The following is a 17,818-nucleotide window of genomic DNA, read 5'->3' on the forward strand; positions in this document are numbered from 1 at the left end:
CAGTTGAACAATGCGTTCTTGGCATTCGAATTAAACTAAAGCCTCTTTCCTTTTTGAGTCCTCCAGGTTGGCCAGGATTTCACAAACAATATTTAACTAAGTAAAGGTAACGTCAAAGGTTTCTTTAATTGTAAATCTCTAAAACTGAAAACATATTTGTGTTTGAGAAGATAACTGATAGCAACAGTCACTGTCCTATTGTACTTGCCACGTGGCAGTGTCCTCTGAGGAGTTTGAAGTGCTCAGCCCAAAGTGCAGATGTGGGACTGGACCCTTTCCACATCCTAAAAACTCTGGCCTTGGGGCATATAGTAGAGACTGGTTTAAATGAAACACGTCTGTTTGATTTTTTTTGACCATTTTCAAAACCTGTCCGAGATACTAAAAACAAATAATTCATCTTTGCAATAAACCAATGAAGTGATTTAGATGAGCATAGAATGTAGTAAATTAGTGAGTAAGGACATTCCATTGGACTCAAATTAGAGCTACTACACCCTATTGTTTTCTTTCAAAGTACAGGGTGGGATCACTGGGATGACTGAGGCAATGCCCAGGACTGAAAAAGTAACAGGTCCTGAGGTTGGACAGCTTCAAACAGCAGTTTTAAATTACACTTCCTTTTGTGGAAGAGAGAGCAAAGGGAGATAAATTGCCAGGCTCCACATTAAAGCAGTCAACAGGTCTAGCCATGAAGTACCGGAGAGGCTGTTTGGTCTTTGGAATATTCCTTCTTGTTAACTGTTCATTCCAGCAAGCTTTCCCTAGGAAGAAAGCCGTCAAAGGTAGATTTCTCATACTATCCTTTGTCAACATGCTTTCTTAACATTGTTTAAATTGTTTTAAGTCAACAAATACCATTTCTGAAAGTTTTCTTAGACTGCTCAAATTTTTTAAGAGTAATGTATTTTGAGGGAAATTAGATTTTTTTTAGTTTAGCCAGAACATTGCCTACAGATCAACAGTTTCAAGCAACACATCTGTTTTAGCTATCATACTGGAGTAGGAACCTAGTGTTTAAAGTTTATCTCGTCTTTGAGTTTCTCATTTTCCACTTTTTTGTGTTTTGGTTTAGAGGAAGGCAAAGATGCAGCCATAGAGGAATTGCGGAAACAGATCAATGACATTGTTCAGGATCTAAATATAATGAAGGAGCAACAGGCTTTGCAGTCAGGTGAGTCGTATATTGGTATTATACAGTACCCTCTGGGCATAGAGTAAATATTAACCAAGTATATCGTTCGGTTAACACTTAAGGAGCTCTGACAGTACGGTTCCAGTTTTTAATTTGGCTTGGCTCCACAGTTTGTTTGAAAGGAATCAAGGTTCACGGCAAGTGTTTCCTCGCTGAGCCTATGAAGAAGAGCTACCACACAGCCATTGACAACTGCATTGCCCTGGGCGGTGTACTCAGTACCCCTTTGTCCAAACACCAGAATGACCAGCTCAGCGACTATGTCCGTGAGAGCATCGGTCCAGATGAGCAGATCTGGCTGGGTATTAGCGACATGGTGACTGAGGGCAACTGGATTGACCAAGCAGGAAACAGCATCCTCTACAAGAACTGGGACTCTGATTCGAAATCCCCCAAAACAGATCGTTCAAAGAACTGTGCAATCCTCTCAGAAGCTACAGGTGGGAAATGGTGGAATGACAACTGTCATGAGGCAAAGGCCTCTGTCTGTGAATTCAACATCATCTAGTGTGCTTTTTTTGTGTTTTAAGTTTGCATTTCCCCTGCTTTAATTGTATTTTTGTCTGCCATATATTTTCCAAAATGTAAACATTGTTCACTGTTTTCTCATTACTGACACTTAGACGATACCTAGAAAAAAAGGACTGGTAAATCTTTGGTACATGTTGTCGAGTTATGTTTCTAAAACTTAATGGGTGGTTTCATGCAGGAGCAGGATTCATCTTTGGGAAACTGAAAATGACATGTGAATTTAAAGTCTTTTCTACATGTATAAGATTTTTACTGTCCAGATTTCTGGTAGACTTAATCTGCTGCTTTTCCATCTAATTTACAAAAACAAGCTTGTCTTTCAAAGCTAGACTTTGAATACTTCATTAAAAACATCCAGCCTGATACATTGAAAAAGTATGAAACTCAAGTTCTGAAATAATGGGTGTGTCTAAGAAAATGTATTAAAACATTATGCATTACTCAACAAAAGAAACACTCTTAGGGGCCCTTGAATGGCATCTGGTAGGCTTTGGAATACATCCCTACTTTCACTGTCTCAAGTCTGCTAAGAGTTGTGTTGGAGCAGCGAATTAATCACAAAATGGATATCAAACATCTTAAGAGGGAAACATGATTCTAATACTTGAAGAAAAACTAAGAAGAACTTTTGTGGGGGAGACAGAATTGTAGACACAAAGTGTGATGCTGCAGGAGGATTATAATCTGTTGACCCTCAGGATCTGGCTAAATCTTTCCCATAAAAGTCCCTCTGAACAGTGGTAACCACACCAATGAAAGCCTTACAAACAATATTCCAGTCTTTCGTGGTGTACGTTCCTGTGGTTATAAACTGCAAGCCAGCACAAAAGGTCACAGATTTTAGCCAAAGGAATGTCACTTTTCCCATCACAAAAAGGAGGAAACCTTTGGTATTTGTTAGCAGGTCATTTTAGGTGCCTCTAAGCAAAACATTGTACAGATTCAAATCCATTATGTCATAGATACCGCTTTATTCATAATGCAATGCATACTTGGAACAAAATGTCTAAGGATTTTTGTTCAGTTATGTCTAATAAGAACTGCTGGGACAAAATCCAGTCATGTGATAAAAATTATTAAAAAAACACTTCTAGATACACTGCAAACCAGTGATCCAGGTCAACAATATATACACATGCAGGTTGAGGGGATGTTTCTAAAATACCATTATATTAAAGGACACACTAGAAGATTCAACAAATACAATTTAAAATCACGACAGACACAAAAACAAGTCACCACTGTTAAAATACACAAGAGCCACACCAGGTACTGGGTTTCAGAAATCACTTTCAAGATGCTTAGACAAAGGGTAGAGGTTCCAGTAAAGGCTGGTCCAATTGTTTTGTCCTATGGTCTTATGAAAGTTCTAAAAAAGGCACTTCTGCCCCCATGTCTCCACTGGAACGATATGAAAACACTTGGGAGGTATGTGAAATGAGTTACAATAGTCCATCTCACAGTACCAACTTGTGCCAAATCAATTCATCCATCTGCATCTGTTAAGTGTGCCGGATCTGAGATTTGGTCTGAGCCAGACAGTCTAATGTTATTAATATCCCCAATGCTCTTGAACGTACACAGCTCAGTGTCCACCATTCTGCGGTCCATGAAACCCATGCTATCCTGGCGGTCAATGGGAGTGCGAGGTCTTGATGGCATAAAGGACGATGAAGTGTCCAGGAATGGTCTATACTTGTCTTTCTCATGATCAATATCAGGCACATCGTCTGCAGGAGTCTCTGTGATCTCTGGGCTTCCGTCTGGGAGTGCCATGAACGTCCGGTAGCTGTCAACCGGTGCTCCTTCAAAGTGGTCCTGGACGACGTTCAAATAGCCGGGCTCCCGGAGCAGGTGGCCATACACCATAGTGTCCTCGATTGAGGTGTAGACGTGAGAGTCATTGTCAGACCGACTCTTGGCGAACACACCATGGCCAGGGTTGAGGTTGCTCTGTTTTCCCATGTAGATGGAAGCCTCACTGACCATTGTTCTTTTCTTTTTTCTGTAAAGTACAAAATAAGAATAAAAATGGTTCTGTAAAGCAAGACGTCCACGTATGGTAAAACAGTCACACACGGACCTCAACAGCCTACAAACATTACCACAGTAATCACACCAAAATCACAGACAAAATAACTAACAGCTTAAAGACCAAACATCGCACCACAGATTGTTCTAGTTAGGTAGGTGTTCTCACCTAGACTGGCTGATGTGACTACGATAGCCGCTGCCAGTGAGACAAGTTCTTACCTCAACATAAAGCAGATGACTGGCAACACAATAAGCATCAGGAGCAACACGGCTCCCACAGCTCCAACAATGCCACCCAGGAACAGCTCTACCAAAACGTACAAGAATCATGATTAGATATGGTAAGAATGACATTGAGCTGCAAGCAACAATAACAGAAACGCAAGCATCGTAAATAGTATTACACTTTGTATTACAAAACCACCTGTGATAACTTTTTTTTTATTGAAACTGAATTTCTATTTTCATTTAGTTTAAGATCAAGCTAAAGTATACACCCACAAAGGTCCCCAAAATAACATCAGTTTTATCTTAGAGCCTAGAGAACTTTTCATTATGTTTGATCAAGGTTTTATTTATTCTTAGGATGTTGCTGTTAAAACCTAATATACGGTTTTGGTCAATCAAAACAGTTTTTTTTTTATACATTAGTGCAGTCAACAATGTGATTTTTAAGTATTTTTCAGCCAGTTTCAACAAACTGCATGATGTCACAAGTTTGATTATAGAATAGACTATTTTTCCATCTACGTAAGGAGATGAGCTCCAGACATCCTATCTGCCAATAAAGGACATTATGCAAAATCATAAAATTTGAACATATTGCGGAAAATGTATCCAATAACCATTAACAATCACTTATATTAGCAAATTATTAGCATTTATCTAATATAGGCTATTTCTTGTAATTACCAATATCCAAAATGACTGCGGTAAATGGTCAGTTAATTTGATGTTAATACATTTTGGTTTATGATCCCTGCTCTATATGTTTAAAATATCTTTAACTGCACAAAGTGGTTTTATGTCTTCTATGATATTAAAATACTACACAATTATGTTTTCATTTTAACCTTAAAATGTGATCTCCCTTGAGAGTTATTGAAATAACCAAAAGGTTCTTGAGTCAGGAATTACAGAATTGTTTTCATATCTTAGCAAAACCACAGTCCAATAAAGCAGGTCCTTACTGCTAGTCTTCTGCAAAGTGACCCTGCTGAGTACACGAAATGTTCCTTCCTCCGGCATACAGTTGGACAGGTTGAGGTAGAAGCTTTCAGGGACGATCAGCTTGTCCACTGCCTCTTCATCCTCCTTGAGACTCAATATCTCTTCGGGAGAGTCAAGGGTCAGCACCTTGATGTGTGTATGCCTCTGGCCACACTTTGGCTGGCTGATGTTGGTGAACAGCAGTTCAGCCTGGAGGTTTCTGGGCAGAATGACAATCCAGGACACGGTGGAAAGCGGCGTCATGCCGTCAGGCCAGCTTGGTGTGGCCAGGAGGTTTGGGTAACCCATCTTGGGCTGGACTGTGTATATGATGCTCTCTAAGAGAAAAAAAGTAATTGCGGAACAATCCTTTTCAATATTATTAAAATGAACACATGGGCAGAATCTTTGTTTCTTTTTGTTTTAATAAAAACACCTTTGCTATTGCAGTATTGTTCTATGTGCCACCTTGTAAATGTTACACAAGGAATAATAATTAAAAAAAAGTTGTTAGATGATAATAAATGACTAGAAGTTAGCATGCCTGAGATTTCTTCACTAAAGGACACATTGAGGAAGGGCTCTTCCCGGTGAAGGTCCTTTGCTGTGGCAGTGATGGAGACATTGGACTGTACTTGGACTTTGCGAATGATGCCATCAGAGCAGAAGTAGCCAATGGAGGACCCATCGCCCTCTGCCAAGTGAAAAGACAGACTGCCGTCGCAATCCTGTCCTGGAAGAGACTGCCTAAGGCTTCCTTTGGGGGGAAATAGATCCACGGTGCTATATGTTGGGATGTTGAGATGCCATGTAAAGCTTTGGAGTGGCACTCGGAGGCATGCTGGCATTTCGGGGACTGTGAGAGTCCCACTCGCCGAGCACAAATCCAAACTCTGGCACCCTGCAACAAATCCACAGAAACTTTGGATATTATAATAAGTTCCAACATGAAATAAAAATCTAACACGACAATACACAAATATTATGAGCTTCATCAGACATTTTAAAAGCAACAATGACATACAATCCATTATTTTAGAAGGAAAGTCAGTGGGATCAAACAGTGATGTTACACAGGATTAGACAAACACTAGTCTGTATAGGGATTCAACATAATATTGTTCATATTGATAGTGGTAAACGCACATCTTACAGCAGTGAGCAACCCTTTCCATGACAATATCCTGTGCAAGATGTTCCAAAAAACTTTTGAGGCATTTTTTGCCAGGAGAATTGTGGACGGCTAATTAATTTCCTATTATCCTATCAGGTAAGTTGACTGAGAACACATTGTTACAGTACCTATGGCTTTGCTGGCTGTCAGACGTAGGTCTTTATTTGAACAGTCCAGGAAAGAAAGGTTGGCTTTAGTCCCTGGGAGAATGGTGATCTTCTCCTGGACTACAGAATCTTCACTCATCTCACAATCGGGGTCAAAGCCACTGTTCTCAATGTTGAAGATTAGCCCCTCGTCCTCTGGTGAGCTTACAGCACAGACAACTGAACAGGGAATATAAAACAGACAGACACAGTCAACATCTGAGAAAAACATCACTTATCAACTGATTGATCAGCCTGATTTTAAGCCATAGAATATATGAATGACCAAGCTGAATTAGGTATCTGAAAGTATCTATGTTTAAAAAGTATGTCTGGTTACATATCAAATGCATACAATAAAACACAAATCCATGTAATCATTTGTTTGCCAATCGTTTTTATACCTGGATGGCTGCTTCTCATCACTGAGACCCTAAAGTTGAGAGACAGGCCTGGTTTGGTATTGTTTACCATACAGTTAAACAGGGTCATGCTGAAGCTGCCTTGACTGTGTCTTGGCTGTGGGTCCATCAGAGTCGACTTGATGTCCACCACTTCTCCTTCCTTTCGATATTCAAGCTTTACTTCATTCGGATCTAGGTTCAACAACACAAGTTTAAGACAACTTGAATGCACATGTTCTAAAATGTACATCCATGAGTCTGACATTTTGTTAGGTTCCATTAATTCAGCATTGAAAACATGACTAATGGTCAAGAATGTTTAAAACTGGCTATGGATTAAAGTTTTTAAACATCCAACTAAATACATTCAAAAGTAAAACAGTTCTGTTATCAATTCATATTATTAAGAAACCCATTACAATTGTTTATTTTTCTCAATACTATATTGTGATGGACATTTTGTGATATCAATGTTTTTGAGCTGCTAAATGTCACTCCCAGTCATATCAAACACAGAAGTTGGTATTTTTAAATAGCATAAATAATGGGATATTAGAATCCCTTTTGTCCTAACCTTGTTCTGATGGACCTAGCTTCTTACAGAGGGGGTCCGTGTAATTCAGGAAGTTGACTGTGTAGTTATGCCTGCCAGGCACCTTGAAGTCCCACCTCATCACTGAGTCATCAGGGAAATCTTTAGGGAAGTTGGCTGACAGAAAGTCTGTATCTGACACACCTCGAGGCAAGTCAACTTTGAGCACAGCCAACACTGGAAGAAAAAGGGGTTCAATTATAGCATAAGTAATTCCTTCAAGGGTTCTGGCAATCACTGAATAGACATTGTCTCATGACTTCTGTCACGTACCCGGGCATTCATTTTCTATGGCTCCCCTAACACTTCCAGACACTCACTTTTAATCTCCGGTCCGACGGTGACGTTGAATTCCAGCGGTTCCAGCTTCTGGTTCCCAGGAACTTCGAGGGAAACCCGGCCCTTGAACAGCACCTGGACTGTGGTAACGGTGTCACCTTGGCAGAACACACCGATGGTGGCAGCCCCGGTTCGCTGGTACGTGGTTATTGTGTAAGTATGATTGTCAGGACAGGTCTTTGAAGGGGGAATCTGTCTCATCCCAGACAACGGGAAGTCCAGCTGGAAGGACCTGCCGGGTGGGCCCTTCAGGTCCCAGGTGAAGGTTCTGTTGAAGTCTAATAACAGGGATGACTCCATCTGAACGATGTTCCCGCTGCAGCTGATCTTACTGCAATCTGGAGGAAAAAACATAATATCAGTGAATCGATACTGGCTGCACTGCACCAGAGAAGCTTGCTGTGTTACTAGTTGGGTTTGGTTGAAGCCATTTTGTCCAAATGAAAATGGGTCTTAGGCGTTTTACCAATATGCCTGTTGATCTCCACTTTGTAGACATCTTGTGAGCAGGTGAAGTCCACAGAGGTGGCGCTGGTAACTTCCAGTTGACTGGATTTGCAGGTGGACCCAACACACATATTGCATTCTTTGGCTTTGCTGTCCGTTCTGATGATGACAATAGAATTTGGCTCTGGGGTCACCAATATCATCCGGCTCTCTGAGGAAGATAAAAAATGAAGGAAAAGATAAGACTACATACACCGCTCATAGTAGGGTCAACCATGAACTGAAGAGTTGAAAGAACTTACGTTTCTTCATTGGTTTTGCAGTGGCCGTGAATATAGAGGACCCTACCTCCCGGCCGTTATGAACTTGCAAAGAAACTGTGGTTTGGCTTGGTATATCTAGGTGAGTCACAGAGCCATTCCTGCAGTATGTCTTACTTCCAACACCTCCATTAGTGCTGATCATGTTTACAGTGTACTGGTAGCCATCTTGACACAACCCTGATTCAGTCATCTCCTTCAGCCCTTCAGCAGGGAAGTCCAAACTCAAAACTGTTTTGTCTGGCACACTTAGGCCCCAAACAAGGGTTCTATTAAACTCTTGGAAGAGGGAAGGCTGAGCTGCACCTGTGGCAGGGCTGCAGGAATCCTTGCTGCATTCTGGGTAACATAAAGTCACAAAACAGGTAAAAGGTGAAAAAACCCAAACAAAACTGGATTAACAGCGATATTTTAATCAGACAGGCCTCTGCTGCTTTTATGCAGTACCTTTGTTGACAGCCACCACAGCATCTCAAATTCTGAAGCATCTGTTCGTTTTTTTGTCAAAACAATATTTTATTGGAAATAGTGATTGATTGTATGACACTGTAATATGGTAATGCTGGTTTGATCAAATTGACCTGGCAGTCTAAAAGGAGACGCAATGCTAGAAAGTTTCTCTGGACTCACCAATTTTCCTGTAAATCTGGATGGCAAAAGCACTTTGCACTGGTTCAGTGCAGTTAAAAAGCAAGGTGACATCCTCATCGGGAACCAGTTCCAAAGATGTGTCACACATTTTCTGTGTGTCATTTTCACCTCCACTGACATTGCAAACGGAGCACTGTTCCAAAGAAAGGAGCAGCGAGGATGACACAGTCACAGTAACATCTTTATCTGGGCGGACGGTCATTTGCAGACATTCTGAGGGAACAGAACCAAATAAAGTTTATTTCATGTTTAACAACTAGTTCAAACTGAAAAAGCCTAGTCCATTAATACATCATTATGATGAGTAAAAAAAAAAAATATATATATATATATATAAAAATACTGTTTACAGCCTAAGATTACTGTAGTGAAGTTAACAGAAAATACACCTCAAGACTAAATAATTTTTTTTTAAATGCCACATATCAGCTAAATACATGCTTTCCCTGGACATTTTAAACAGGCTTGAACATATTTGAATGTTTTGACTGGAGGCTGCACTGAAGTGGAGGGCAAGTATTATAAGTATTGTTTAAGAAACTATTTTCCTATATTTGGAACTTGCAAGTTTGATGGTTTGATGAACCAAAAGACAGTTACCCAATACTGTTCGTAGGTCTTTCTCTGTGAGAGAAATATCATGGCAGGTTCTATATAAACCTTAGTGAAATTCTTGGTAACACGTAAACCTGCAGAGACTTGAAGCAAGTCCAGAACAATATGACAGCATTCATATCTCACAGTACACTGTAAAAAGCATAAGCATGTGTACTGGGCTGCAGTAAGGCATCAGACCTCCAGAATGTGGCTTATATCTTATATATCTGTGGCTTATATCCTTATATCTCAAAGGCAGTGTACTTCATAGGGAAAAAGGGAATGCAATGTTTTTTTAGTTAAAATACTGAAAAATGTAATGATCTTTTCTTGCTCTAATAAAGGTGAAAATTATTATGTAGCTACTATCAGAAAAGTTTTAACTACTCCCTTTATTGCAAACCTACAGCTCAAATAGTCCACTCTACAGTGCAAAATCAATGTTACTCATTATGATTAGTCACTGAAACTTTGATTGAGGCTGATATGCCCTCAATTTTCCTTTTCAAACAGATTGCTGGTTAATCATTAATGATGCAAAGACAATTCCATTTAATCCTTTTGCCTACATCCCATAAAACAAAATACTGTAGCATAACTATATTTATATACTGTAGTACACACTTGTATGTTTGCATGTATTATTTCATAGATAACTATTTCTTATTTGTGAAAAACCACAGTAAAAAAAAAAGGTTTAAAACCAGACCATAGTCAAGATATGGCTGAGGTCATAAATCAGCTGAGGGTTAACAATGTTGGACATGTTGAGTTCTTATTTCAAGATCACCTCAATCAGTATAAGATAAGATAATTCAATATCAGCAACGAAAAAATCTTGTTCAGCTCATGTTCAGATTTCTTTGTATTCTGCGGAAATTTACTTTAGTGTAAACAGGTCGTTTGCAGCTTTTCAACCTGTATAACCTGTCTAAATGTAGGCACAGTCATACACATGCCCATCTGTTTGTATGCTGTTCGTTTTCCATTACAGTAGAATACGAGATGCAGAATACATTAATAGATCACATGAAATGGTTTTGAAACCATTTGTCATTATACGTGTATAAAACAAAATCGATCAATCTCTGTGTATGGACCGTGTATTTTACCAACAAGGTTTAATAAAACTCTCCTAACAATCTTCACGTTGCAACATTAAGTATATGCAAAGGCCCCACTCCGTATGCTACACGATTACGAAGTAGGATATAGTCGCCTGCTTGCTTGCTTTGTTGAAGTGCTTCTTTTAAACGTTCACTCACCTGACAGATGACAGAGCAGCAAAATCACAATTCCCAGCAGCGCTGGAGCACAGGTTGGGGTGAGCTGCATGTCCCTGATAAACGAAAGAAAGATGAGCATAAATATCTCAGGCTAAATGTTATTATTAAACGCACAGACCTCGCATAGTCAAATATTACGCTACACGACGTTCAACGGCGGTGCCTGGACAACTTCCTGATTTACATGAGTCTACCTGTTTCTCGCAGTGGAGGGCGTCAACCATACCTGTCGAAACTTGATGGAGGATATCCGTTGAAGCGTTGACTTAAAACGCTGATCGAACATTCGACACCCCTATAACACCCCTTTCACTTCAATTATGCCCTACATCTAATTTGAATAACATATATAAAACAAATTACTATACTAACTATGATATGGCGACATTTTAAAGTGACATATTTTCTTATTGCATTGTTTGAAATACCTTTTTGAGGGGATTTGTTGCAGAGTGGGAAGGCCCACTAATGGGGCTTTTAAAGGGATATGGGACTCATAAACGACACATTTAGTGGTTCCTTACCTAACGTAGTTTATGGAGATGGTTTGATAGCAATCTTGGTAGCAATCTTTTTTTGGAAGCACTGACAATCAATTTCAGTAACGTAATATATTTTAAACAGGCTTGAAAAATGCTAATAAAGGTAAACAGAAGTGATTTGTGCAACAAATTCTAAAACAGTAATATTTGGAAACAGCGCAGGAAAATACAATTGCTGATCCTTACAGGGTAACACCAATGTGTAATATTGTGATTTATTTGAACTACATCTTCAGTGAAGAAACTGAAAATAAATTATTGTTTTAATATGCAGGGAAAATAAGATTTGCGGTTTTCACAGATAATTAGAAAAATAAAAAAAGAAGGTGCAGTTTAGGCTGTGATCTTTTTTTGACAGAATTCTTACTTTACATTTTAGTCATTGAGCACATGCTCTTAACCAGAGCGATTGACATTTAGTGCATTAATCTTAAAATAGCTACCACACAACCCATAAGTGAAGTCGACTGCTAGGAAGAAACAAATGACACGGTTGGATGTAGACTGTTTTCTTCGTTAGCCTAGTACCAGAACAAACACTTCTAAATCAGAAAATCTGGCATATAATCATCATATAATTTCAAAGAGTTTTAAAAAGCTTGACTTGTGACTACGATTTGCAGGTTTTTGTCGATTGCAGATACTATAAACATTTGCGCTTTTCTTCCACCGGATATAGCACATACTCACTGCAATCTGGGACATGCTCCTGCCCCCACATGCCTTATGCGGTATAATGCTAGCATTCCTGAGATGTAGCCCGGGGCATGACTACTGAAATTTAAGCACAATCTAATTGACATTAAGCTTTGGTGAAACCAGTTGACAGTACAATTGCTTATATGTGGGTGGTTTTGTGGCCTTTACATACGACCCCTGTTTCGTATGTAAAGTGAAAAAACGAACACCTTGATTGTCCTTGTGAGGTAGTCATTAATCATGCTATTGGATTTTTGAAGACAGCACTCCAAAACATGACTTAACTTCTGTGTTATCTTACTCTGCTAAGTCTGTCTGTCAGTTAAATCATGTTCTGGAGCATGTTGGTAATAATGTGCAGAACTCTGGAATACCACATGAGGGCAGTAACACCCACAAATTGGTTGCTTAGTTCCCTCACCCCTTCTCCACCCTGACATGATGTCCCAATTCTCTCAAAGCTTTGTTCAACCCAAGTCATCTGGTGGCCAGATGGCCTTGTCTGTCCTTCCTCAGCCAGTCCTACCCCTCTCTGCAGGAGTCAGTGGGCTAGTTGACCCCCAAGGGAGACCAGAAGGCCTTCTGAGCTCCTATAAACCCAGATAGGGGCTCCCCTCTCAGACCTGATGTCTGTTTAAGACATACATTTAGAAGCTCACTTAAATAGAGAGGCTTTTGTAAGTGGAGATGGACTTCCACACCAGCACTGACATCTACTTTGGTAAGGCAGATATCGTAAGACATTTTTCTACTTTGGTCAAACATATGGTTGTCTTTGAATTGTAGCAACCTAGCAGCATATCGGTTTTATGTTGTGTAGACATGTATTTTGCTGCTTGCATTTGTGAATTGGCGACAGGTGTCTGAGTGCTTAAGTTGACAGTGCATAGCCCTGGCAGGAGTGTTGAGGGGTATTTAATCAAACATGGGTTATATAGTGTGTAGTTTATTTGTATTCCTGTTTGGTGTCTATTGTGTTTGGTTTGCCCTTTTCAGGGAGCTGTGCAAGATGCTGTGAGGGTGGGTATGGTGTTGGCAGAGCTTGCCAAGCAATGGAAAAGCTATACCATGACACCTGCTTCACTTGCAGTTCGTGCAGTGAGTAGACCTATGTATAGTACCAGTCAAAAGTTTGGACACACCTACTCATTCAGAGGTATTTCTTTATTTTTACTATTTTCCTCGTTATCGAATAATAGTCAAGACAACAAAACTATGAAACAACATATGGAATCATATGGTAACGAAAAGGGTTCACAAATCAAAATACATTTATATTTTAGATTCTTCAAAGTAGCCACGCTTTGCCTTGATGACACACACTTTGCTTTGCACACTCTTTGCTTCACAAACTCTTGGCATTCTCTCAATCAGCTTCATGTGATAGTCACCAGGAATGTTTTTCCAATAGACTTGACATATGCTAAGCACTTGTTGGCTGCATTTCCTTCACTTAGCCGTCCAAAACATCCCAAAACATCTCAGTTGGGTTGAGGTCGAGTAATTGCAAAGGCATGGTCATCTGATGCAGCACCATCACTCTCCTTCTTGGTCAATTATCCCCTACACAGACTGGAGGCGTGTTTTGTCCCATTGAAAAACAAATGATAATCCCACTAACCACAAACCAGATGGGATACCGTATTGCAGCAGAATGCTGTGGTAGCCATGCTGGTTGAGTACACCTTGAATTCTAAATAAAACACAGACAGTGTCACCAGCAAAGCACCCCCACACCGTCATACCCCCTCCTCCATGCTTTATGGTGAGAACCACACATACAGAGATCATCCATTCACCCATTCTGCAGCTCACAGAGACACAGCATTTTAAGCTACAAAGACACTGAAATAAAAAAAAAACTTACATTTGAACTTATCAGACCAAAATGCAGATTTCCACTGGTCAAATGTCCATTTCTTGTGTTTTTTGGCCCAAGCAAATCTTTTCATATTGGTGTCCTTCATTAGTGGTTTCTACGGCAATTTAACCATGCAGTCTCCACCAAACAGCTGGTGTTGTGTATCTGTTGCTACTGAACTCTGTGATGCATTTATTTGGGTTGCAATCTGAGCTGCAGTTTATTGCTGATTTCTGAGGCTGGTCAATCTAGTTAACTTTTCCTCTGCTGCAGAGGTATATGTGGGTCTTCCTTTCCTGTAGTGACCCTCATATAGCTAATTTCATCATTAGGCTTGATGGTTTTTGCAACTGCAATTGAAGAAACTTTAAAAGTTCTTGAAATCTTCCGGATTGATTGACCTTCATGTCTTAAAGTAGTAATAATGGACTGTTGTTTCTATTTGCTTATTTTAGATTAGATACATTTATATTTGATTCAACTTTATTGTCATTGAACAATACGAGTACTGTACAACGAAATGCAGTTCGCATCTAACCATAAGTGCAAATGGAAGAAGGGGGCAGGAAATGTACAAGTATTAGTTATAGTGTATGTTACAAATGGAATGTATAGATGTGCAATGAGGGCAAATACAGTGCAAAGGTCAATTCTAAATGAACAATGAAGGCAAATAGGGGAGGGCAGAACATTTACAAGTATTAAGTGCATGTTTATACAAGTGGGGAATTAATAGTTGTGCAATGAGGCAAATGCAAGTACAAATGACAATTCTGAATGTGCAGTGCCAGCAAATTGAAGGTGCAAGGTGGCATGTGCAACTGAAATGCTGGTATATCAGCAATGAGATACCCGAGGTAGACACATACATAAAACAACTGAGAACTTACTTATCATCCTTTGCAAGGCAGTGTCAGAGTCCAGTAGTACAAGGGTCCCTGAGAGGCAGTAAAAAACAATGGGCAGGTGGATATTGTTAGTGATAGAGGTTACACTAGATGGAAAAAAACATTTCCTGAGCCTGCTGGTGCGGGAATGAAGAGACCTGTACCGTCTGCCTGATGGTAGGAGGGAAAACAGTTTGTGGTGTGGGTGTGAAGGGTCTCTGATGATGACGCGCGCCCTACACAAGGATCTGAGAAAACAGGTGGGCCTTCTTCAGCCTCCTCTAAAATTACAGAGGCTACTGCACTTTTTTGACCAGGGTTGAGGTGTTGAGGGTCTAGGAGGTGTCCTCGGAGATGTGGACCCCCAGGAATTTGAAGCCAGACATGCTCCACCTCAGTGCCATTGATGAGAACTGGGGCATGACTGCAGCCTTTAGACTTCCCGTAATCCACAATGAGCTCCTTGGTCTTTTTTGCATTGAGGACCAGATTTTTGTTAGCGCACCATGCCACCAGGCAGGTGACCTCCTCCCTGTAGGCAGACTTATCATTGTCACTGATCAGGACTACCACCGTGGTGTTGTCTGCGAACTTGATGATGTTGTTGGAACTGTGTACAGGAACACAGTCATGGGTAAAGAGGGAGTACAAGAGGGGACTCAGCTCGCAGCCTTGTGGAACACCAGTAGCCACTGTTCTTGCCATAATGTGGACTACTACAGCATAGACATAGTGATGGTCTTCTGTATACAAACCCTACCTTGTCACAACAAAACTGATTTGCTCAAAAACATTGAGAAGGAAATAAATTCCATACATTTCTTTAGGGTTAGTGAACTATTTGTATCTGTGTATTTGTTGTGTATGTTTGTTATGTAATGATACTTTTGTCTATATGTGTTTTATTTTGTGTTTGTGTCTATAGGACACAAACACAAAGGGCTATCCTAGCAATAAATTAAAATGAACTTTTAACAATCACACTTGGTAATTGAAATGCATTCGAGACTACCTCATGAAGCTGGTTGAGAGAATGCATAGTGTGTACAAAGCGGTCATCAAGGCAAAGGACGGCTACTTTGAAGAATCTAAAATATGAAATGTATTTTGATTTGTTTAACACTTTTAGTTACTACATGATTCCATGATATTTAAGAGTTTTGATGTGGTGTCAAAACGGTTCCACGGAGGGCCGAGTGTCTGCAGGCTTTTGTTTTTTCTATAAATTGGTTCCCAGTTCAGACCTACACAACCAGGTGAGGGTAGAAACTAACCAATTAGTGACCTAATTAATCAACCAATTAAGGTAAGAGTCAAAACCTGCAGACACCCGGCCCTCCACGGAACCGGTTTGACACCTGTGATGAATGATGAGGTGTGTCCAAACATTTGACTGGTTTTATCACTGGTTTGGTCTACACACAAACATCCTCCTAAATAAATTATGTTGGATGTGCTAATTGATAGTCGTCCTTATTGTAAGATATATATATTTCTTTTTTATATATATATTTTTTTAAATGTGTGTGTAAAGAAGCCTATGCAATAAGTTTATTTGAAGTCTTCCATGTTTGGGAAAAATCCTGAAAGGCAAGGCATTTCACTGCGTTTCACTGCGTTTCAGGAATAATCTTTTGTGAAGATGATAATCACCTCACTGTTTATAAATCAAATAACCGTTGCGATTGTGGTTATGGTTTTTATTAGACCATTTAATATATTCAGATGTGTTTAATTAGTTACAAGAATAACACTTATTTTTCCATTTATTTTACAGTACTCAAGTGCTCCTGGGTTTCCTGAATGATGTAATGCCTTTGGATATTTAGTTGAAGTTGTGGTAACAGTGGCGTCGTTAGCCCTGGGCGTCCGGTGCTATTGCACCGGATCTTTTATGAATAGCCCCGGATATCAAATTGGGAAAAAATGAAAATAGCCCCTGATCTATTCATCTATAATTCCGATTGCACATTATGACAATGTAGACATGTAGGCCGCTAGCGTGTACGTCGACATTTTCCGCATGTACATTCAAAACCCTGTACTTTCTGTCCCGAGAGGGGCGGGAGGTTGGCCTAAGCCCCGAATGTGAGCGACGCCTCTAGTGAGTAGATTCATGAAAGAATGGGGGTAGATTTGTTTGTTCATGTTTGTGTTACTGCTTTTGAGAAAAGTACTGACAAGAGTGTATGTATTTTCCCCAATATGTGACCGCTCCACATCTCTAATGAGTAGATTAATGAAAGAACGAGGGTAGATTTGTTTGTTCCTGTTCATGTTACTGCTTTTGAGAAAGGTACTGACAAGAGTGTATGTATTTTCCCTCATGTGTGACATTCAACCAGGTTCTACAGGCTCTTTGGGAAGTCTTAACATCCTACCTACTTTTGATGTATCACCTGTAATGAGAACCTGGAAGGAATGCCCTTCATTGAGGACTCACAGACTACCACAAGTGAGTTTTCATTACTGCATTAATACTCCAATACAGGACACCAGACCATTTAATCAACAACTTATTAAAGAAACTTACAGCTGTCATTACCATTTTGACTAAATGTTTCAGACAATGGAGTTAATCACATTTAATTTCATATATTTATTCTCAGACATCTGGCACCTAGCTATGTGATTTGAGGAGCCAATTTTGCCATCTGAGGTTTGCTATGACATCTTCCTTGTGAATATGTAAAATTATACCTTGAGTGCCAGTTACTTCTGTACTATTTCTAGACAGATAGGCTGAACTAAGGCTAAATGGTGTATTTGTTTATAATTAATTGTATGTCCAGAGATATTTTTTTATTGGAATTGTACTTCTATCCGTGTGAACCAGAGGTATACAACGGGATGCTGACTTTGCCTCTTTTTAATATATTGTACTGTAAACTGTACTGTAAACAA

At 39.8% G+C, this 17,818-nt stretch overlaps 2 protein-coding genes across 4 annotated transcripts; one reads left to right on the top strand and one right to left on the bottom strand.

The window, feature by feature from the left end:
• Positions 1-127: 127 nt before the first annotated feature.
• Positions 128-2,648, top strand: LOC105028018 (tetranectin). Its single transcript, XM_010900447.5, has 3 exons — positions 128-785; positions 1,076-1,174; positions 1,306-2,648. The coding sequence occupies exons 1-3, from the start codon at positions 692-694 to the stop codon at positions 1,701-1,703; spliced, it is 591 nt and encodes a 196-aa protein (XP_010898749.2). The 5' UTR covers positions 128-691; the 3' UTR covers positions 1,704-2,648.
• A 27-nt stretch (positions 2,649-2,675) lies between these two features.
• cdcp1b (CUB domain containing protein 1b) lies at positions 2,676-12,264 on the bottom strand. 3 transcript variants are annotated; one of them, XM_010900448.3, is made up of 13 exons: positions 12,158-12,264; positions 10,905-10,978; positions 9,022-9,255; positions 8,374-8,730; positions 8,091-8,282; positions 7,606-7,962; positions 7,268-7,462; positions 6,694-6,885; positions 6,272-6,469; positions 5,514-5,870; positions 4,951-5,307; positions 3,980-4,067; positions 2,676-3,731 (listed from the first exon to the last, which is right to left on the bottom strand). In XM_010900448.3, the coding sequence occupies exons 1-13, from the start codon at positions 12,211-12,213 to the stop codon at positions 3,212-3,214; spliced, it is 3,177 nt and encodes a 1,058-aa protein (XP_010898750.2). In that variant the 5' UTR covers positions 12,214-12,264; the 3' UTR covers positions 2,676-3,211. The 3 variants fall into 3 exon arrangements, with proteins under 3 accessions (XP_010898750.2, XP_019906071.2, XP_010898751.2); XM_020050512.3 differs by lacking the exon at positions 12,158-12,264 and adding an exon at positions 11,120-11,302; XM_010900449.3 differs by lacking the exon at positions 12,158-12,264 and adding an exon at positions 11,152-11,260.
• Between the last annotated feature and the right edge of the window lie 5,554 nt (positions 12,265-17,818).

The sequence above is a fragment of the Esox lucius genome, chromosome 10 (assembly GCF_011004845.1).
Source record: "Esox lucius isolate fEsoLuc1 chromosome 10, fEsoLuc1.pri, whole genome shotgun sequence".
NCBI classification, from domain to species: Eukaryota; Metazoa; Chordata; class Actinopteri; order Esociformes; family Esocidae; genus Esox; species Esox lucius.

Coding starts and splice junctions, on each gene's coding strand:
- LOC105028018 (XM_010900447.5), top strand. CDS start 692: ATGAAGTACCGGAGAGGCTGTTTGGTCTTTGGAATATTCCTTCTTGTT. Junction 786..1,075: donor TAGGAAGAAAGCCGTCAAAG/GTAGATTTCTCA, acceptor GTTTTGGTTTAG/AGGAAGGCAAAGATGCAGCC. Junction 1,175..1,305: donor GCAACAGGCTTTGCAGTCAG/GTGAGTCGTATA, acceptor TTGGCTCCACAG/TTTGTTTGAAAGGAATCAAG.
- cdcp1b (XM_020050512.3), bottom strand. CDS start 11,211: ATGTTCGATCAGCGTTTTAAGTCAACGCTTCAACGGATATCCTCCATC. Junction 7,963..8,090: donor GGAGATCAACAGGCATATTG/GTAAAACGCCTA, acceptor TTTTTCCTCCAG/ATTGCAGTAAGATCAGCTGC. Junction 6,470..6,693: donor GATGAGAAGCAGCCATCCAG/GTATAAAAACGA, acceptor TTCCCTGTTCAG/TTGTCTGTGCTGTAAGCTCA.